This window comes from Agelaius tricolor, unplaced genomic scaffold (assembly GCF_023055355.1).
Source record: "Agelaius tricolor isolate 1412-34295 unplaced genomic scaffold, bAgeTri1.0.p SCAF_12, whole genome shotgun sequence".
In the NCBI taxonomy this organism is placed as follows: Eukaryota; Metazoa; Chordata; class Aves; order Passeriformes; family Icteridae; genus Agelaius; species Agelaius tricolor.
In genome coordinates this window covers 13,864,383-13,887,565 of record NW_027269272.1, presented here as the reverse complement: position 1 = coordinate 13,887,565, position 23,183 = coordinate 13,864,383, and the positions used below count along the sequence as shown (strand labels likewise).

The window sequence follows — 23,183 nt, the reverse complement described above, 5'->3', positions numbered from 1 at the left end:
TGCCAGGGGAAGCTCCTGATGCTGCTCAGCGTGTGCATGTGTGTCCATGAACAAAATACAGATAAATGGCAGTCTCTGCCAGTCCTTTGTCAGCTTAAAGAGGGCTGGGGTACTGGTCCTGTTCTGAGTGCTGTTGATAATGAATGGGGTTATTGCCACATTCAATTTAAGCAAATGGCTGTCTCACATATAAGGATATGAGCTAAACAGAAAGTATTCAGTATAACAATTAAAATATATTTTTAAATGGCATAGTTAAATGATGTTCAGGCTTCAACTGTCAAGATACTGGCTTGCAATTAAATTAACCTAAAGTTTTAATGAAGGAGAGTTTTTTTTTTATACAGCTTTAGAAGTTGTGACTCGTCACAGCGCCTTGCAATGTATGAGTAGACACATTGTTCCCATTTCTGCAGCTGGAAGAACAAAGGCAAAACTGAAAAAAATTCCCTTAGTATAGGTGAATGAAAGAGTAGGAAGATTTCTAGAGCTGGTTGTAGTCCCATTTTTTCCTTAAAAATTATTGAACTACAGAAATAACTGTTTTGTTGTGTTTTGATTTTGATCATCAGAAAATATGCATAATCCAACCACTCGCTACTTGAGACAAAGCCACATTATATGTATGATTTTGAAGATAATAAATACTGTAAATTCTCGAGGGGCATGTAATTTTCTACATGATAGATGTAAAGTTTTGGATTTTTTCTTAAGTTTTGTAGTGTCAAAGAGTACTTATGAACTCATTTATCTTTGAAGACAATAAATGGGTGTGAATCAAGCATAAATATTATCTGAAGCTCATTATTTGAGGTAAAAAGGACACATATGAGGATATCACTGGTGGAAACTTCCCACAGTGCTTGTCTCCTTTCCTCTTGATTTGTACTGAGATTTTGAGCCAGACTTTAGTTCTGATTTATACTAGTATAAATCTGAATTTGTTCCATATAAATAAAAAATGTTCTACAGGGAGAAAATATCCTGGGCATAATTTTAAATAAATGGAGAGAAATTCCATAAAAGCCAAGAGTAAAGTTTGATCTCGGATGTTTTGCGATGGGACTAAAAGTATTATTAGTTAAATTGATGCATAAGCATTGTCATATTTTTGCTTATCAGTATATGAGTTTACTAAATGTGCAGGAATTTGAATTTTTTTAATTTTAGTCATACAGAGTATGGAGTCAACTCCCTCTGTATATAAAGTTCTTCAAAGTCAGGGTGGCTTTTTATGAGGAAAGGCTGAGTGAAACCCATTTCTGTGCATACACGTAGTTATTTTGTAACTACTAGAAAAATACCCACTGAGATATAAATGTACATTTCTGAAGCAATGTTTGAAATGTATGAGTAGGAATATAAATCTAAAAATATATCTATTCTATATTTAATAAATAAATCTGCATTTTATTGCATATATTATTATGAAAAAGTTGCCATTAAAAAATAGGAGCATAAATCAGAATAAGACCAATTTCAAGGACCTTAAATTTCCATTTGAGTTTAAAATTGGGCCTCTATTTATAGCATATATTTGAAAATATATTATAAATATGATTATAGAACATTTATGTAATTAAAAATAAACCAACAAAACAAGAAACAAAACTGCACTTCTTCAACAGAATAGTTCACATATATGCAAGTCAGGTTCTTTGTATTTCATGTTATTTATACAAGCTTTTCCTTTTTAAACACCTGTGAACTTAAGTTAGGAGTTTTCCCTCCCCTTCTTTTGTAGTTCCAAGCAAACAGTGGGATGTGGCAGGAACTCTGACACACCTGTCCAAAACTTAGGCTGCTTTCAGTAAAGAAAAGTGAAATGAAAACGAAGCAGTCCTCTTTACAATGTAAGCTGTAAGGCCACTGCTGACCCTTTACAGTGTGATTTCTCTGAGGTGATCCAGTGTTGCTGTAATGAGCTGTGATGTTCAGGACCGCAGATGAATCTTGTTGTTCTTGGTGCTTCACACACGAGGTTGTTCAAAAGAAGAACTTTGTGCGATGCCTCAATCAGTGTCGAAGGGCCCAGCAGTCTTTTTGGTGTGCAAGCGGATATTTTCTGGTGGCCGATAGGAGAGGGAGCTCATTTTGGTTGTGAGGCTTGGATGTGTGCTGACGTTTGGTGGGATGTATTTTATTAGCTGAAGGAAGTATTTTTTAAAGTTTTTTCCAAAAAACACATAAAAAAAGGGATTCAGACAGTTGTTAAAGTAAGCAATACAAATGGTGAAGGGCATAGCTGTATCCACTATATCGGTGATTTTGCAATCTGTTATTACATGTAATTGAATCAACACATCCAGAAAAGTGAACACTTGATGAGGAATCCAGGAGAAGAAAAAGAAAAACACAATTGCTACAATCATCTTGAAGATATCATCATTTCTAGTCTTATTTTTTTGAATTTGATATGCCTTCTTCAGCGTCTTCCAAATTAAGGTGTAGCTCGTTAAGATGATCAGAAAAGGAACTAAAAAGCCCAGCAGATTTTTGGACAAGCCTAACCCGACCCGGAGCGTGGTGTTGTTGCTCTCGTAGCGGAAGCCGCAGACCGTCATGTTGAGGTTCTCGGCGAAGAAGATGTTGCGGTGGATGATGACGGGCAGGCTGGCCACGCCGGCCAGCAGCCAGATGGCCACGCAGGTGCCGCGGGCCACGGACACCGTGCGGCGGATGCGCGACTGCACCGGGTGCACGATGGCCAGGTAGCGGTCGATGCTCAGGCACGTCAGCAGGAACACGCTGGCGTACAGGTTGAAGCTGATCCCCGCCGAGGCCAGCTTGCACAGACAGTTGCCAAAAGGCCACTGGTACTCCATGGCCGTGTAGGCTGCCCAGAGGGGCAGAGTTATTAGAAAACACAAGTCAGCCAGGGCCAGGTTGAGGAGAAAGATGCTGGCTACGGTTTTTAATTTCATGTAGCAGTAAATGACAATGACGACCAGGCTGTTCCCGAATATACCTATGATAAAGATGATGCTGTAAACGGTTGGAACCATAATGTAGATGTAGCTGTGCCGTCCTGAAACAGGACAGTCCACGTGGATTCTTTTAACAGTTTCTTCAGTAGAGTAATTTGGAATCATCTTGAACTCCTCAGCTGTAACCTAGTTTCAGGGAGAAAAGATGAAGCTCACACCTAGGAAGGGAATAGAGGAAGAAAACAGTATTTGTGACAGAAATTTAATTTCTAACAATTCTCAACTAAATGTCAAGTCTTTTTCAAGTCTAACACAATGTGTCAATGTCTTTGAATTTTAAAATAAGCCATCTTCAAGTGTTTTATCAACCAATTTGTATTTTAATACAGACTTTGCAGAGTAAAACAGACGTAAGAATGTTAGGAGTAGGGTGAAAATTTTTAGATTATTTTTAACATAAATGAAATCTAAAAAATCTCTTTCAATTAACAAAGTTCCAAATTAAAATAATACTGTTAGTGAACATATGTCAAAAATCATAAGACAGGCTGAAAATAGCAGATAACTATAAATTCAGCAGAGTATTTAGATTATTTTCTTTCCATAAATAGGTGACATGTTTAATGAGGTAAGTTATTCAGATATCTCAGAAACTAAACTTAAGCACTCTGAATACTAATTAAGTATGTAAATACAAAATGCAATGAATTAAGAAAATAAGTGACTTTAGATTAGGTACTCATTTGTATCTCTGAGATTAATCACTAGAAATTTATTTATACATTGGTCTTAATTCTTTGAAAAATTTTTACATCACAGAGAAAGATGAAAACACACAGTCTAGTATTCTGTTTGTACCCAAAATACTTTAAATATTCAGAGGTTACTTAGCTCCCCATCTGGCTTGGAAAGATGGCATTTAACTACTAGTGAGGGGAAGAAAATCTGAAAATCCAGACATGTCCAGATCTGTTGTACATTAATTTACTGTACAAAGAGTTTACAAAGGGTGCAAGGGGGAACATATTACTTTTTCAGTTGCTGGCAAAATTTATGTATCTAAGAGTTGAGGGTGAATTTCTGGATCATGTTAAGTGTTCAGCAAGGGTATGAAATCTCCTTTAAAGGGCACCTGTTTGGTTTGCCAAGGCCTGTGTGTTTTGTAAGAATAATTTCTTTATTAATGGCTGATTACTTTAGAAAGCAGGTAATACAGTGTAAGTGACTCTAACACTCATTACTTTCTGGAGTCTAAAAACAGATAGTCTTCCCTGAATAATAATGGATGTTTAAAAAAAAATATAGTTATTATGGCAGAGTAGTGTTTATTGCTGCTTGCAGGATCCAGCTATAAGGCAAACCTAACTTGTGCTGCTTAAAACAAAGATTAACTGAAATACTTTGGCTTCAAAACCAAAACAAAGCAAACCCCAAATGGCAGAGAAACCCTTCATAAGTGGAAGACCCACCCTAAGTCCATGGGCAGTACAGATGCACTCAGAAAGCAGAGATGCCCATCATTACAGACACACCAGTGATGGCACAGCTGCTCATTATTTCAGTGCTTCTGCACTGGTGTTCCTTTTGAGTTCAGAATGCCACTGAGTTTAGTGTTTGACTCCTCTTGCTGGAAGACCAATCTTTTTACAAATGACTATATTTTTAATAGGGAAAGTGAGGCACACTTTCCCTATTAAAAATACTTGAGCAAAACCCACACAGGAAGTCTGAAGGAGCCAGGAACTGAACCCAGAATATGGGTTGCAGGCAGCATCTTGTGAGCAAGGGCACCCTTTGGCTCTTAGCCTTTTGAAGACTTGTTATTTCTCTATCTTAGCTCATGTTGTAGCATATGTTTGCATTCATAACCTGATTAATTTCTGAAAAGTTAGCAGGGTAATGTCAAGATTTAGGTAATTGATAGGTAATAATTCTATCAAGTTGGGGGCATCTATTAAAATGCAGCTAATAGACACTTTGTCAAGATGTGCCATGCAACACCTCCCAGTCCCTTCAATTCATTCTGTGTATTAGTCTTGTTGCTTCAGTTGGTATGGATGTCTCAAAATGGCATCAGCTATTTTTGCCATGTTTAAGAAATTAACAAGCCAAGCAAATAGAGCTAACACAAAGAAAGGTTTGCTATTCTGATCACATGTGGCACTCTAGTACATCCTGAGCAAAACCTGGCTTTTAAACTGTGCCAAATCTCAAATACAAGGTGTTTGGCTCTGTGGAAGGTCAGCCTATCCCTGGGACAGGGAAACCACACTAGAAAGATTTCAAGATAAATCCTTTTATCTCATCCATGGTTATGAAAGTAACTTTGACAGTGATTGATATGGTCTGCAACATCAAGGTCTGGCAACATTTGCCCTGTCCCAGCTACAGGCTGGTGCAGCATGGTCACTTATAGTTTTGCTCCCTTATATACCCAGTAAAATGACAGCCCAGAACTTTGCAGTAAGAATCTGGAGTGAAGTTTCTGCCTGGGAGATCATCACCTGTGCAAGTTTGACTGGCAATAATATGGGCCAGGCACGGGGCAATACCTTTCTCAGTGACAAGAGTCACCAGTCCCTGGTACCATTTGGTACAATTTGGCTCCGTGTGTACTGAGTGAGAGGTTCAGTGTTTAAGGCAAATGCAGCTGAGGGTGGATATTCCCTTCTGGTGGGGTTGATTCTGTGCAATGGTAGATGCCAAGGCAATTTTCCCATGGTCTCCTCACACACCCTTTCAGTGTACTGCATTGTGTTGTTTTGCTTCCAATTTCCCTTTTCTACCCACATGGTGACCTGTACTGTTTCATGTCTGCAGTAGCTTTAGCTGATACTAATTAATAGCATATGTTCTTTCAAGAAAGAGCAACAGTAATTCTATTGCATTTTCAGAAATGTGTTAAAATAAAAAATGATTCGGTTGAGAATAATTGTTTGGCACTCTGAGGTATTGAATTGCCTGAGCATATTCTGGAGTGCTTGGGAAATAAGAAAAGGCAGAACAATTCCCATGAAGAATCAGGAATTTTGTCAAGAAATAGTATTATACTCAATCTTCCTTTGTAAGACTGTATAATCCTTCTGGAGGTAAAAAGTTTTGATGTAACACTGAAGTCAGTGAAATTGTGCAAATGATGTATCTGGTATGCTACCACTTTTAAATTATACTAAGGAATTACAATCAATAATTAAAATAAATCCATCAGTATTTTCAGTAAATGACAAGGAAACAGAAATATGTAATGTGGTTGCTTTTGGGTAAACACATATGGATTGCCATCTGGGTATCTGAAAACTGTCTGAATGAACTGAACTGTGAGAATGAACCTCATAGGAGCTGTGCAAATGAAGCACACTAAGGAAGGCACTGCTAATCCCAAATGGAATTTTTAAATTTCTTGGGAATTCTAAACTTTCAGAGCTAGCCTGAGGTGGATCAGCTTCCTTGAGCACAACTGTAGCTTCAGAGCATTAGGAGAATTTCAAAGTTGGAGAAGGTAATTTTTTTTGGAAGGCATGGGCCCAGGACTGTGCTGAGCAGTGTGAGAGGGCCACTGCAGCAGTGAGTTCCTCACAGGCAGTGACTTCTTTCCCATACCACCTTCAGTTTTTCCTGTTATTCTCACTTGCCACAGTTCATCTACTTGTCCCAGGATCACGGTTGCACACATGCAAAGCAGAGGCTGGCCACTTAAATGTGTACATTAAGTTGTGCACATTGATAATTCCATGTAAAGCCTCTCAAATGACCTGTGTTAACATAATGATAATTGGATCACTTTAAGGCTGATACACAAGGTGCTTTTTCTAACAGGATTGAATTGTGACTGTGAATGGTGTGGTGGGTATCAATTTCCAACAAATTGTCTGGTGAGCAGCAAGTATCTCTTCTGAGGTCAAACTTACCTCTTTGACCTTTTATCCTTTTTAATTACAATGATTACAATAAGTCACTGATAATGAAATTCTTCAGACTGCTCAACCAACTATTATTTACCACTCCATTCATTGCTTCTGTTGGGTGAACATGCATCCTAATTAAACTGTCTGTGGAAAAAAGGAATGCTGGGCTCATGCAAGGTAAATAGCACTTTGCCTACTGAAAGATAAGATAGCAGAGGCTGTGACTTTCTGTGAGAGCTTTATCAACTAAAAACAGGTAAGCAGATGTCACAAGTCAGATTTTGAACAAAAATGTACTTAATATTTGCTTTGACAAAGACTAAATAAACTGAGGCTGACCAATCCTGCCACAGCTCATCCACCTTATCACTAGATAATGTGCACTTTCCTTCTGACAGTGGGTGGGTTATTTGCTTTTCTTACAAATGAGAAGCTAGTTCCTTATTTAAGAGGATACTGCATTCTATTTTTATGTAAAGTTTTTGCACAGGGAGAATATACAATGAAAAATGTTTGGAACAATATGTTCAGTATATTAGCTATATTTATTTCTTTCTGGTGGCATAAACTTTCCTTTATCTTAAGAATTTAGCTCCCCCCTTTCCTAATTTATTCTAACTGCTGAGAAAGTAATGACACTTACACAAGCTTTATTCCAAAGGCTTTTGGGGTCTTTTTCTATGCCATAGAGTAACCCTTTCTATCCTTATGGCCTTAGTGAATAGAGCTCCTTCTATTTCACACCTACACTTCAGCACCTTCTGTGCTTTCCTGGAGTTCCTGAGCAGTACCATCGTGAAGCTATAGATTTACGTTTCTCCTGGCTTTGATTTCTTCAGCTAGTTCCAACAGTCTGCATTTCCCACTGATGGCTTTCCTAAATATCTTTAATCCAGAGCTGATAGCTGAATTGTGAAGGGAAAGAGAAATACAAACAAGGGTACATAATTGCAACTGTGGGGCCATTACAGTGGGCTCTTGTCATCACTGCAGGTACCTTCCCCAGAGGTCAGCATCTGACGTTATGTTAAATGCCAATAAATCAAAATACTACTGGAAAGGAGCTGTGATAGGTAGTACAGCACCAGAGAGTGGCTGTACATCAGCTCACAAACACCAAAAACACAAAGCAAACCTCAGCAGACCTGTGCCAGCAGCTGTCAAGCTGCTCTGCAATTGTGGATCAGGAGGTGGTCTGACATAAGAACAAACAGAACTTGCAGGACCTTGTACTGTAGCATTTTCTTTTAACAGCTGTGTAGCTGAGGCAGCTGCCAGTCTGTTGAAATTGCTGTTAATTTTTTGATGCTTGCTTTATTTATTTAAAAGTATGTATCTTTTTAATGCTCTAACCTATTTTTGGATTCTTTGTGCCTTCCCCTTGCAAGAGTTCAAGCTGGTCTGCTTTACTTGTGCTGGCTCTACATAGTTGGAAAATAAACTGCCTGTGATCTTTTCAGGATCTGGTTCTCTGTAACATTGAAACCTAAATTGGTTATTACTTTTTTGTGCTTGCAGAACAAAAGTTCCTGTTACCCGAAGTTTCTGTTACCTTGCAAATGTGAAATGTTTATGTACTCTGACCTTCTCTGTAAGAACTTCTCTGTGTTTATTTCCTCTGCCACACTTCAAAAGAGCCTGTCCTTCTGTAGGATGGCTTTATAGCTTATTCTGAGAAGCATTAACATCTATCTTCTGTTTGTTCTCATGGACTACTCTCATTAATTTTCTCTTCACTTCCCAAGTATCTTTCAACTACTCAATTTCAGTCATAAAATTTATGTGAAAAAGGACAGATGAAGGGACTTTTTCCTCTGGGAAAAATCAATGCTTGTAGAATGTCTGAACAGTGGAATTGGGGGTGTGTATGATTTTGCATGATTATGGGGGAGTAAAATGCAAAAGAAAGTAACACAGTTAAGCATAGTGACATTTAAATTGCTTTCAAGTTTAGCTCATATAATGTAGATTTTGACCACTAGAGGTCTGTATTTCCCATCAAGTACCATCACTTTTCAAAATATCCCCTTTGTTCAAGATGAAAACATATGACAAAATATATATATTATTGTACCTGTACTTATTTGAATTTAATGTATCAGAGTAACTATTTTCACTTTATTTTAGCATCTAGCAGCTTCTATCTAATTTCCTATATTCTGGCACGTTCCTGGTTTTTCCTAACTTTCAGTCCAGTTCTTGTACTTTTAAGACTTAGAATAAGATTCTGATATTTTATTGTTTCAAAGACATATACAGTTTATGGTCTCTGTGACACAAATTAAGAAGACTATTTTAAAAAAACTTCACTTTAGCAATGTGGATGAAAAAATAGTGACACCTACTTATTCAACTAAGATTATTTTAGATCTAGCTAGGCATGTTATTAATCCAAATATCAGCCAATTTTGAATGAATATCTTTTTACTGCTGAAAATGACACTTTATAATTACTCTTTTTTTTTTTTAAGCAATTAAGGGACTTTAGAACTTAAAAGGTAACACAAGCCTACACAGTGTCATCCAAATGGTGTGTCCATTTTTTGAATTTTAAGCAATTTAGTAATTTGAAAATAGAAACATATTTAATAGTTTTTACACTACCACCATACCCCACTTTTACTAATATACTTGGATTTGTCATTACCTCTTTGGACAATGTCAGTGCATGATACTGCTATTCTGTTTCAAATTATGTGTTTACCTAAACAGTTCCCTAATGCTGGAAAGGGCAAACAGCTTTTAATTCAGATGGAGCAGGAGGGTTCTTAGTGTCACAATGAGATTTATTTCATTGAAAATAGTAAATGAGCAAACTAGAACCAAAAAAAGACAAACTCTAGTGTCCTGTGACAGATGAGTTGGACTAATGAGTATCCTGTCCTGTATTTATGTCCACTGGGTCATTCAGTGTCAGTTATCTCTGTGCACTTAAGGGTACAAGCATACAGTGTGTATATCTTTAGGTTGCTAAAAATAGGGGCATTTAGAGAGAATGCAAGTGATATATAGAGATAGAAAACCAGCAAGCAGTTGGCTAGATTTAAAATGAGGAATAAAGAAGTCTAATCTGTTATTTGCACACTTAGACTTTGTGTTAGAAATCGATGTGGCAAAAATTGGCATAAGTGAAAGGTCATTTCCAAACACTAATTTATGGGGCTGTGGAGTGATGAAAAAAATCTTTCAAGTATATTTTTTGGACATTAAATGCTAAAGTACTACGATGTAAGATGTGACATTTTTCTGCTCTTTTTAGCCAGCCACAGTGTAATGATGTCACAGTTGTAATGAATGAGAGCAGCTGCAGTAGCAGGGAAAGTTTGGACTATTGTTTGCATATACTCTCACTGTACATACAGAGTCCAGAAACACTGGAAATCTCTTCCTACTACTTAGCTCTTTGGACAAAGCTGACTATCAATCCCCAGATTGTGTATGTGTTTGGGTTTTTTTTTTTTCCCAGAATCTGGGAAGCCCTGGTGTACATGCTTCTATAAAATTTTACTTGTAGAAGTTAATGCCAAGAAAGGATTGCTCAACTTCGCTGGTTTCTCAACCTCACCAGAACTTAGTGATTTAGTGAATGCTACCATAGCAGTGATTATGGGGATTTTTTTTTTTTTTTTTTACAAAATTTGTTGACTGACAGATCAACAGGGCACTCGTTAGAGCCAAAGCTGAGAGTTAATAGAATTCTTTTAGTTTATAGGTTTCATTTTTAGGATTCTCTAGATTTAAGTTTCAAAGTAAACATTGATTTCCTCTTATATGCACATATTTGTTTTCTCTGCTGTTAAGGGTAAGGAAAACATTCTTGGGTTCAATCCATGTAGAACTGGACTCCAAAACACTGAAAGATTAACCACTGTCAGCCTGCAGTGTGTTTAATCTCTTGTGGAGGATCAGTGGGGTGGTGGTTTAGACACTGCTGGCCCTGGCTTGACAGCGTATGCCAGATATTTTAGACTTTTCTACCTAATTTTCTGGTCTCTTTTTTTCCCTTTAATCATCAGAACAATCTCTGTGTTCCCTCTTTGACCAAGGCTGCATGAATGTGTTGCAAACTCTCTGGTGTTTAATATGTCTTAGGTATCATAACCTTAAGGATATGAATATAAAATTCTCCCCAGAGCAGTAAGTTAGTACTGAAAAGATAATTAAATAAACAAAGTAAAATGGATTTCTAGATTAATAGTTCTATTTCAGTATTTCTGAAACTAAACATCACAATGCTAAGCTTCAGCAAGGATGATGTTTGAAAGGAGATTCTCATGGTGTCCTGTCACCTTGGTTGGTCTGTCTTGACAGAAATGAATATCATCTTTTCCTCATCTAGCTTATTAAACCTATAGCCAAATTAGTTTTTTAATATGAAAATTAGTTATAGCAGGAAGCAGTCACTGCTTTATAACACAAGGTAAAAATTGTCTCTTTCTGCAGAAGAGGCTGAAGACAGGTAGGCAGCATATTAAGACTTTGAAATGAGTGCATTAGCTACCACCCAGCATAGGATTTTGCACCTCTGCTCTGGCCATTAGCTTTACCAAAAAGGAAGACTGGTGCCCTTCTAGGAGATAAAAATGATCAATAATCAGCAGGCTAACCTAAGGTCTGCTCCTCAGGATCATGTTGTTGCCTTGTACTGCTCACAATGCCATTTGCTGCACATTAGATGAAAGTAAATGAAAGATAAAGGTATTTCAGAACAATGTAGGATTGGAATTGGTAAGGTTTTCTGCACTGATATGAAAAGTTTTTTGAATAGCAGCAGAATGTAATATTTTAGTATGAATACACATTTTACTGCAGGTTTATAACTTCAAATTTGATGCCGGATTTTGAAGTATCTTTAGGGTATTTGGAAGTACCTGTAAAAATCAATAATTAACCAGAATTAAGCCATCAATCCCAGAATGAATAAAAAGGAGATGAGTTTGAGCTGTGAAAGGTTACATGCTGCACCGTTACTTTCTCTGAGTGATAGTAAATGAATGAATTAACACATTTCCTTTATTGCAGTTGGAATTGCCTATATAAAATACAGTGTGCCCCATGTGATTGTTTTTAATAAAAGACAGAAATCTAATTCAAGTTTATTAAGTACAAGTGAAATAATTTTAAGTTTCTTTTCTCATAGCTTAGTTCCATGAGTAAGAAGTTTTAAAGTTTGTGTGTTTTTTGTTTTAGCTTTTGTATTACATTGCACGGCACATCCTACACAAATGGATACCTAAGCCCACATCTGAAATATCTCCATTGCTTCTATATGTAATGCACCATAAGATTCTATTGTGAACTCCTCCAATCTGAGAAGTAAGGGAATTTACATTAATTCTGGCCTTGATCCAGATCTATATTTCTGTCTTATATTAAAAATGCTGTGGAGAGGCAAGAAAGAAAGAACCATACTGAAATAAAAAGCACTGCTGTGAGCACAGGTTATCTTGGCCAGTTCTAAGGGCAGAGGTCAGGTACAAGGAGTGGGGTATCTCACCTCCTTTCAGATCATATATAAATCACAATTAGCTTACTGGACATCCCCTACAGCTCTGAGTCTGCCCTAAGTTACATGGTCCTCTTCACTGAAGCTTGAGGGTTCCTTCTTCAATGTGCAAAAAATAGCAGTAACAACTATTCTTCCTGCCCAACTTGTAGGAGAAATGTTGTTATATTACTGTCATTTCAAGCAAGTAGAGCTTAATAAGTAGAGCTTAATAGTACATTTTATGTGCTGTTTTGAGTACTGGTCTCTGTGGTCTCTGATCCTATTCTTGCTGGAAGGAATGTCAGCTGGAATGCATCCAACACTGGAAGAGTTGAAATTTCATTGTCCAGATCTCAATCTTAGTGGTTGCACTTGTCCAGCAGAAGGGAGCTGTCAGTGGAGAGTGGCCTTTTTGGGGGAAAAAGGTTACTTCTTTAAACTGCTATAATTGCAAGACAGAACTTGCTTACCGGCCTCTAGGTAAAAACAGGTGAGATTTACGTAAGCTTAAACTCTTGGTTCTATTAGTGGTTGTTAATAATTAATTAGAAAAAGGTATTTCATGCATATAAATCATAAATCATGCATCTAAATCATATAATGGTTACTGCATGAGTGACATGCCCACAGCAATATGCAATCACTGTGAGAACCTTTTCTGTTCCTGGCAGAGATTACAACAGAAAATGGAATGGAAAGGCCAGAACTTCAACTATTTCCTCAAGAACCAAATTCCCTGCTTCTGGGAGAAAAGGATTTTTCTTGATCTTTGCTCTTTTTGCCTTACAGCTTTACTGTGAAAGACACAACTCAATCAGTGGTGTTACTAGTATAAATGTACCAAGAGTAATGTTTTAATTAGGTTTCTGTTGCTCCCTCTAGGCAAGGATATTTCTAGGAAGAAGGGTAGGGGACACAGCTAATAATTTTGTAGACAGAGTTGGGAGGTGATAGCACTTTGTGGAATTTCCAGTTAGCCCAAATAGAGGTTTCCTTGTTTTTTTCCAGTAGTTTATTTTATTCAGAGACCACAGTGTTGTGTAGCTCTGCTGCTGAGCCAGAAGATACAGAGGCAAGAATGACCATGTGTGCAGTTTATTTGCACTCCTGAACAACTTTTCTTAGCTAAAGGTGAGATACTAATGCAATCAGCAACAAACTCTGAAAATAATTTCTACTTTTCTGGTACAAGGAACTGCCTTTCTGTACCTTCCTGTAAACCAGCAAGAAAGGTGCCACCAGAGAGCTTACATAGATTTGCTTCAAGCTGTAAAGCAAATCAGTAACATTTTGATGTGCATGGCAACATTCTGATGTGTGTTGAAGCCTTACCTGGTATGTTAATCCTCAAAAGAACATTTTCCTGCCATTGAGCTAAATCACCAGGTTGGGACCGTGATGCACCTATGAGCTTTACAGGCTCATGCAGGATGGGCTTTTTATTTTTACGTCCCACTCCCCACCCAACCTCCTGCTTCCCCCCCCAGCTATAGAAGGCAAATTAAAATTAATGAATGACAAGCTTTAGAAATGCATTGTGCAGAGCAATTGCCTTCATCTGTAATGATGGCTAATCAGAAAGCAGGAGGGAAAAGAAACACTGAAAATTCTCTGCTTCTACTCAGGAATGGAGAGATTGCCTCCATACAGAGGTGTTCCACTTTCTAATCTAATGGAAATTATATGAGTTGACTGAGAGTAGCTCATGTTGCATATTATTTCCTAGAAAGACTTTCCCTCTAATGAATCCTATTCCTGTTACCTTTCACCAACGTGGTTAAAGTTAGAAACAGAATCTTTTGCTTTTACTTGTGAAGACATGAACTGCAATACAAACATGTGTGCAGATGTAGCATTTCTATGTGAGCACAGACAAACCAGTATCACTGAAGTGTCTGTCATGGTAACTAAACTAGCCAATGTGAAAGCTTTATCACTACATTTCCAGTGTCATGGTTAGTGATTTCTATGTAACTTCCCACCAGTCAGTGCTACAGCTCTGAGGAAAGCAAACCTTGCATTGAACACTTTTTTTCTTTTGACTTTGTGCTGAAAAATAGTGTTTGTCTTACTGAAGAAGCAAAGGCAATGTAGTGTGGATTTCTGGGCAAGGAAATGGATGTTAGGTTTCAACACCTTAGTTCAGAGGAAGCTTTGTCTTGTAATTCAGCCATCTGTAATAGGATTTGGTTCACTGTGTCTGACTGAGACACTTGATTACTTTTCTTATTATATAATTAATTTAGACATCCTTACAGCGGGAAAATATCACACAACGGCAATACCCCTCAGAAAAGATTTTTCTTCCCTAAATGAGAATGTTAGGAACAGCCTGGAGGGAAAAGTTAAAAGATTAAAAGCAAAAGATCAGCATGGAGGCTTCTTAATGAATCGCTCATTAGGGTCAGAAAAAGGGAACCAAAGGCAGAAAGGAAAGAAAACAGTATGAGTAACTGGCAAAGTACAAGAGTTTATTCAGACAAAAAAAATCTTTTAAAATGGTAATGTAGCTAAGCCCAAGAGAAGTTAGTATCATTGTAACTGTTGGTAGGTATAACACTGAAAGCATAGAGGCCCAATTGTGCTTTCAGTTGCAAAAAACTCTTGTTAAGGGCAGATCATTATGAGGACTAGAAGAAAATTTGAGAATATATGAGTCAATTGAACTAGTGAGTTTCTAAGGGGTTAATCAAAGAGAAGGAAAGGTCAAACATAGACACCTTAATCCATGTCAGTGTGAAAGGTATTATCACCCATGGAAAACAAGTTACTATGATCCTTAGTGCTTTGTCTGCAAGGCGGCACACCTAATACAATGATCCCAAAATAGATGTTCTGACAAATTTGTACAGCTTGTTTCCTGTTTTTTCCCCCCAAAGTAAAATTTATTGCTGTATTTTGAAAATAAAATTAATTGGTGAACTCTTTGCTGTCCTGAGATGTTCCTTGTGGGTACTGAGGACCAACCAGAGACAGAAAAACAAAGACAGCTGTTACAGCTGGAGTGAGCTAATCTATGATGCTGTGAATCAGTGCATCCTCAAGCAGGTGCAGTCTCAGTTCTCAAGCAAACAAAAGTGCAGAAAAGCCCAGAAGGGGTTTGCTGTGCCTTCCCAGAGATGCTAAATGAGCTTCACTTTAGGAAATTACCGTGCAATTCCTTGGGTGTGTGGCTGTCCTTCACTGACATGGCTTTTTTTTTTTATGTTATGTTTAAGAACATGGAATGGCATCCTAAAATGTATTTGAAGGTAAAATGATTTTGAACCCTTTTTCTTTGAAGTGCTTTTTAGGAAGACCATGTGAAAAGAAATTTTTTTACCTGATTTGAGAAAAACTGTAATTGTCTAATCTAATATGCTAATAACAAAACCAAGAGGAAAACAATAAAGACAGCACAACTAGAGTCCCAGTTTGTTAACACATATTGATTCTTGTCCCATGCCTTCCATTTCTCCACATAAGTAGAGAGCCTGAGGATGGAGGAAACAAACCCTGAGCCACTCCAGTAGCAGAGAATACTAACAGCATGTCATTTGGAACATGATAGTTTCCTATCCTTTGTTGCAATTCACTTGAAAGCTCAGAGTAATTTTAGTATAATCTGTCATTTATCTGAAGATAAGACCAAAAATTATTAGGTCACTTGGCAGGGGAAGAAATTAAAACTATTTAGGCTTGGGCAACAAGAATGAGTGGAGAAAGGAGAAAAGATGAAAACCAATAGGAGTTTATAAAGAAAAAGATGAAAGGGCAATATACATCTTATAAATGTAGACTGGGAAGGGCATGTATGGTTTCTCAACAAACTAATGGTTTCTCACTAAACAAGCTCAGGCTGCATCTTTGTACATCATGTGCTGCATGCCTTGAGGAAAGGCTCTGGCCAGGCTGTGCTGATGCTAAAGCAGAGTTAAATGGAGGCAGGCTGCCAACAGAACATTTTTTAGAGAAGTCAACTTGTGCATTTTTCTCCTTGCGTAAGCCCCCCATCATGAAAGTACAGCTGTTCAGTGGCTTTCTGGAATGTTTTACTTATTTGCATGTGTCCTTCTCAGCTAGAAATGCTGAGGCACAGCACTCCTCTGCAGTGTCTCTCTGTTTTCTGAAAACTGAGTGGATTCAAGAATCTACTGAATTTTAATTTCTATTTCAGTTCCTATACTTCATCTACTGATTATTAGATTGTACCAGCCAAGGATCTATCAGTAACTCACAAAGTTGAATGACCTAGAAGTAAAGAAAGGAATAGGTGAATTAGCTGAAATTAGGAGTTTAGTTAAATCATTCTTTGTTCTGGCTGTAACCCTAATTATTGCTTTCACCTCAAGCAGTGAAATACTGTCTAAATATTGACCTTGCCCAAATTCAGTACCAGTTTCTTCAGATATTGCCAGTTACCTTTTGCTGTAGCCTGCTTTTTATCTTGTCTTCAATCATGCCACTCACTGCTGCATTGCCAATCTGATCTCACTTTCCTGCTGCGAGGCGTCTTCGGTAATTACCCGTTCCCTGTGCCTACAAGAGAAATGCTCCTCAGCTGCAATAAAAGGAGATAAACACCACACACAGTAACCAAGCCTTCTAGCTGGCCTTGTTATGTAGTGAATACCTGGACACTTTTGCTATCAAACAAAACGCAAATGGAATAAAAATTTTAAAAGACACCCGACCAAAGGCCAAAATGCATAGTTCTTTCACATGATGGTGCAGCAGAGAATACTAACAGCATGTCATTTGGAACATGATAGTTTCCTATCCTTTGTTGCAATTCACTTGAAAGCTCAGAGTAATTTTAGTATAATCTGTCATTTATCTGAAGATAAGACCAAAAATTATTAGGCCAGCAATTTTATTTCATATGCACTTTGTCTCAAACAATCAGCTGTTACAGGACTTACAGTCAAGATAACCTCTTTTCTTTTGTTACAGCTGAGGTAAAAAAATGTTAAGTATGAATATCCTGACTCCCCTTGTTGGTCAAATTTGTTAAATTCCCCAAAATGTTCCACAGTGACAAAGATCCTTCCAGGGTACATCTGGCAATTTTAGGGTTATTTTGTTTTCTTATGTTGGCAAAGGATGCATTTTAGAAAATGGTGCAGAACATGGAATGAGTGCTCTGAGTAGACTGTCTATTGGTGAAAGTGATCTTAAGAGACAAATTTGTTGATGGAAAGGGAATGGTAAGAAATTCTGTCATTAGCAAGAGATTGCTGGCTTGCTCTTCACTGCTAGGGTGTTTGGGATCAGAAAGAAGAGACAGAAAATGATACTGTGATTGGTAACTTTCTTACATACAGCCACAATTGCACTAAAATAGTTCTCCTGGAGCCTTTCTGTTCTTCAAGCTGCAGTGTTTCAGCTTCATGAATGAGCTCTGTGCATCTTGAAACTCAAAGCATACATTAGACTGCCACCTACTCAAACTCTCCAATGCATTTGTGCTTACATGGAAAAATTTTATCTTTTATGCAAAGTTAATTCCATGTAAGTAGGTGAGGTTAAATACTCAGCAATAGCAGCCTCTTTATTCCTGTTGGTGTTGTGGAAACTGACCCTACAATAGTGAAAAGAATGATGTAATTTTTTCCTCCATTTCTCTCTCTCTTCAAAAGTGATCCATGTTTTTACTCTGTTTTCAGAATTCCATGAGATTTCTAAGTATGTTTCTTTGTAACATTCTGCCATTTTACCTTCTCAAATCTGATCATAAAATGCAGAGGCTGACTTCTTAAAAACACCACAGTCTTTCTTACATAAATTATATGTATTTGTATTGTATACAAAAAATAAAGCCACAATTGCACTGAAATAGTTCTTTAGGACTAGCTGTCCAAAAATGTGAACTTCCATCCAATAATACTGAAAAATTCCTGATTAATTTTTGAGAAGGACACAGGGTAAGACACAACATCTGTATCACTGCGTTTCTGATGGAATTGTTGTACAGCTCAGAGCAGGAGGAACAAACAGCAGCAATAAACTAGATAGGGCTTGAAAACTGAGCCAAGATTACCCAGAGGCTGGAGACTGAGCTAAACATGCCATGGAGCCCACAGGACAAGCAGGCTGCTGTGGTGGCCAGGCTGCAGCTTCACCCGATCCTCCCTGCTGTGAGCTCCCATCTCACCATGCTGGCAACTCCGAAAAGATTCTGAGTTTATGCTTCTCCTTCTGGAGAGATTGTTGCTGTTGATGCTGCCATCACTACTATCAGAAATAGCTGAGGGCAATACTTTGCTTTGCTGTCCACCACCCTTCCCAGCTTGGTCATTTGTCCTCTTTTTTCATGTGTCCAATGTAAAGCCCAAGCAGATCTATCTGCTGGCCAATGAATCTTGATAATCCATCTCCTCAGGTCAGCTTTAGATACAACATATCCAAATTCAATTTTAGTTGATCTTTCCTCTCGTTGAGGTAGTCTCCTAGCAGAAAACTATTAAATTCAGTTTAAAAAATGCATGACATTAACCATGTAAGTCAGATGCAGTATTTGATTAAAGCAATGCATAAATATCCATGTTCTGTATCCACATCAAGACAAATATGACCTTTTATGAAGTCACCAAGGCAGAATAGGATACTTAAGGTGCAGAGAACATGCCAGCAACTCAAACAAGTGCATGCTTCTTAGAGTGTGATTAAGACCCCTAAAATTGTGCAGTTATAGCCACAGGTGAGCTTATAAATACTACTGGTGACACTATAACAACTTCTGGAACACAAGAAGTTCCAGAGAAAAAAGAGAGATAATGAGCAAATAGGAGTAATTGGTGACTGCTTAAAATGGTTTAAAGTAATACTATGCCTTTGTATAAACAAGATTTTAACTAGCACAGTGTAATGAGAGATTGTAATTTATGTAACTTTAAATTACCATATTAATTATTGTGTTCAACAATAGGCAGTGCCAGAGAAAAGAACTACTTAAATGTGCTCCTTTAACAAACATGGAGGAAAAAATTATCACCGAGGAGAAAACTTAGGAGTAGAAAAATGTAGTCAGTTCCCATAATCTAAAATAGAATTTATTAAAAAGGCCATTAACTCTGACGCTTATTTCCACATCAGTCCATACATTTCTAGAAAGTGTAAATAAATCACCATGTTTACATTCTGCATCTGCCTCTGCTTTTATAGTATGACAAAGAGTGAAATTAAATATAGTTTTCAATATTTAATACAATTAATATTATTCAGGAAACACAAATACCATCATTCATCCTCTTCTTGTTCTAAGAGGACTGCAAAAAGCAGGTTGTTGAGTTGGGATTTTTGAAAGTTAGAGGCAGCACTGTCCTCACTTCTGCAGTGCTGGGGGTACTAACGCTTCAGGCTGGTTATTTTAAACCAGTAACTTCTAATTGCACTTTGCACATGCTGGCCAGCCCTAGAAGCTACTGTTTCAAAGCAGGAAGGCAGGACACCTTGCCCCATAGAAAATGAGCACACTTCTGCTCTCCCCCAGTGCAAAAATTATCTCAGTTTCCATCTGTTACTAAGGCAAAATTAAGGGGAGAATGAAACCAGCTATATTCAAATGTAATGATAAATGTGACTTCTCTTAATTGTACAGGGCCACTTTGCTTTGTCAGTTCAACAACACAAATTAGGAACCACACAATAATCACAACTGATTTTTCTCTGCTATGTAGCTCATGTTGTAGAGAGGTAAAGAAATATCACATTCCTGCTGGAAAGGTATATATTTTAAACTCTTAATACATGAGCAAAAGCTGAATTTGTAGGCACTTAATATTTTTGAAAGAGGCTGTAATTTAAAAGATTATGGTGGCAACAAGCAAAATGAACTGCCATAGTCAGGAGTACGAAACATTTTTCTGACACTAAAATAGACCTAAAAAAGCCTTTCTACATCATCATGGTAATTACCTGCTTCAGGCCATACTTAATCCTCCTATTCCAACAAAAATCTAATCATGTTAGTGCTGTGGGTTCATGCAAGTGACAAGAGAAGAGGCTTCCCTATACAAAAAAAATCCCTATTTATACCCTCAACCTGTGATTTTAGTGAGCAATTTACTACCTTGTCCCTTGCTATGCAGCACAACACAATCCAAATGAGTGCTGCTCCTTTTGGAAGTGATGGAAATTTACCCTGAACTGTAGCATGCTCTGGGCAGAATGCTGCTGTCCCTTATTGCCATACATCTCATTAATTCTAAGAGTTTTGCAGAAATATAGAAATAGGTGTGAATACTGCAATTTTACTGCTAGTACACATACTGCTTGTACCTGACTGAGTTACTGATGCAGCAGTTGGCTTAGAAGAAAAGGGCTTGTACTTGTAAGTAACTGGTAACATGAAGTGTTTTGATGCATGGAGGGGGGAAGAACAGTAAATATACTATAGGATTTCATCTGAACTTGTTGAAGAACTCTAGTCCAGAGTGAGTCTAAGAGAAGTTCAGAAACTGGCTGGAGAAAAAAAAAAGGCAGGGAGGCATTTTAACTTTACTAACTAAAATTAATCTCTGGTTGTAGAGCACTCCAATTCTTTCTCTGTAGAAAAAGGATAGATCTGGTTATGGAGAGTGCATGATACGAAACTCTGATTAAACCAATACTTGCTGCTAACTGCTGGAAGTGGCATTGCCTGCTAGACTGAAACCGAATTGTTTGCACAACTCCCAGAAGCCATGAGCATCACTTTTGGTGTTTGATTGATTTCTATCGTGAGCTTAGCGCAGCGATAAAAATTTAATTGCTCATCTGATCCTGAGCAGAGGTGCCAGGGCTGCGTCTTGCAGGATGCTGGGATGAGCCTCGATGGAGTTCCAGCTCTGAGGGCTGTGCCTCCTGCCAAAGGGTGCCCTGGCTTTCTCCAAACTGCTGCCAAGACTCGAGAACTCGCAGGGCTGGGAGCCTGGGGGGCGCTTAGTCCTCTCTAAAATAATCGTGTGGAGCGGGCCTCGCAGGGCAAGCCGGAGCAGGGGGGATTAAGTGGCTGCTCTCCGTCCAGGACGGAGCCTTCCCGTGCCAGCTCCGTCTAAGCCGAGTCGCGATTCCGTCCGAGGCGGTGCCGCGCTCGCAAACGCTCCGGCAGCGCCTGGCCGGAGGTGCCCGGCCGGGACGCGCTTACCTGGCTCCGGGCGGGGTGGCTGAGCCCCGGCGGCACCGGCAGCGCCCCGGGCTGGGCTGGGCTGGGCTGGGCCGGGCTCCGGGCGCGCTCCGTGCCGGCCGCGCCGCTCCTCCCGCTCCGAGCGCGGCCGCTCCGTTTATAGCGAGGGGCGTTGCGGCACAGCCCGGCTCGCCCCTGCCTCTCCCCACCCATCTCCCGGGACGGACCCCGCTGACCCGGCTCCCTCCCACTTCCCTCCTTCCCCGGCAGCCGCGGAGCCGGGCAGGACGGGCAGAGCCAGCGCGGGGAGCCGGGGTCGCGGCTGCGGTGATGGGGCGAGGGATGCTCTGAGGGGCCCCTTCCTCGCCTTTGCCTCCAGTTTCCAGGGGAAGGGGTCGAGAGTGATGAATAAACATTCCCAGGTTCTCTAAGAGTCCCCCGCGCCGCCAGTGAGCACAACTGAAATGTTCTGATCACCACTATTGGAGTTGAATGTGTACTTACCATAATAAATCTGGCAAACTTTATTTTCTGGGAGTGGAGGGGAGCAGAAACAGAGGAAAGCCCCTCGGAATACATGTTCTAGGAGGGTTTTTCATGTCACTGATACTGTAATTTAAAGAAAGGATTTTTGTATATGAGGGATTTTGCTTATTGGTGTCTCTCACATTCTGCTAAACAGGACAGGGAACAACTTTTCAGGCAGAATTTGTGGCATGGTTGTGCCCCTCAAGAACAAGATTTCAGAAGTTATGATTTGTATTAGGGCTATCACACCTCAGTTATGGACAGAACTAAAGATTCTAATGGAACTGCCCAACTGTGGATTGCTTCCTAATCTTTTTATACACCTAGTGTGTTTTTGAAGGTCCTCTTAAGAAAGATGTGATCTAGGATGGCAACATGCTCCAAAGACTGGCAGTATAACTTTATTGTGGCTAAGAATAATTACAGTCTATTTAGTCATAGTGGTAGGAGAGGTAAATCAAGAGGAAACATTTGGATTCTGCAGTGATAACAAATAGTTTTTCAGTATCTGCACATGTACCATCAGTAAGGTCTTGTCTGGCTATAATTTGTTTTATAAAATCTGTTAGCATAATCAGAGGTTCAGATAGAAATGGAGAACTGCAGCACATTGCACAAATTCAATTGTCCCAGCTGTGTCTGATGGGCAATGGTGTGTGACATGGAAGCACTAATTGACCTATGACATAATCTTTTGCCCTGGTCTTATTTATGTCGTGACAAGAAAAATCATCTGCATTTTCATCAGAACAGCAGCCAGGATTGAAGCAGTCTGTATTGTCAGCATGCTGCCCTCCTGCCACTTGGGGAGTTTGTAATTGGCTTCCTCTCTAAAGAGATGGTGCTGAGAGATCTTTGATGATGAACCACATGCATGTTCACAGATTTATCCTGACAGAGACTAGGAACCACTTGCTGCAAGTACTGTTCAGCCAGTACAGCACCTAAAGCTGGCTACAGCAGTGGGCTGTGCCATCCCCATTTGTGTTGGTGGTTTTATTACACAGAGCTCTTGACATATGGGACATATTTTTTCTATCCAAACCATTTCTTGTACGTGTGTGCCCGATTCCCAAACTCTGCTGAGTGACAATGTATTTGGCAGCTGTTGCCCACTTCTGCCTCAGTGTGTGCTGTGGCAGAACCTGCTGGGTGGAGCTGCTGGGCAGGAGATCTCCATGAGGTGACATTTGCAGGGCTTCCAGGTCTCACAGAGCTGGAGGAGCGGGAACCAAATCCCAATGCCAGCA

At 39.0% G+C, this 23,183-nt stretch overlaps 1 protein-coding gene across 2 annotated transcripts; it reads right to left on the bottom strand.

Moving 5' to 3' along the window:
* Positions 1-512: 512 nt before the first annotated feature.
* On the bottom strand, positions 513-21,570 carry AGTR1 (angiotensin II receptor type 1). Of its 2 annotated transcripts, XM_071437683.1 has the most exons (3): positions 21,427-21,570; positions 16,722-16,838; positions 513-3,145 (listed from the first exon to the last, which is right to left on the bottom strand). In XM_071437683.1, exon 3 carries the CDS (start codon positions 3,090-3,092, stop codon positions 2,013-2,015), a length of 1,080 nt encoding a protein of 359 aa, XP_071293784.1. In that variant the 5' UTR covers positions 3,093-3,145; positions 16,722-16,838; positions 21,427-21,570; the 3' UTR covers positions 513-2,012. The 2 variants fall into 2 exon arrangements, with proteins under 2 accessions (XP_071293784.1, XP_071293785.1); XM_071437684.1 differs by lacking the exon at positions 21,427-21,570 and having other exon boundaries at positions 16,722-17,312.
* Positions 21,571-23,183: the final 1,613 nt, after the last annotated feature.

Excerpts from the sequence above, each read along its gene's own strand:
- AGTR1 (XM_071437683.1), bottom strand. The coding sequence starts at position 3,092 with ATGATTCCAAATTACTCTACTGAAGAAACTGTTAAAAGAATCCACGTG.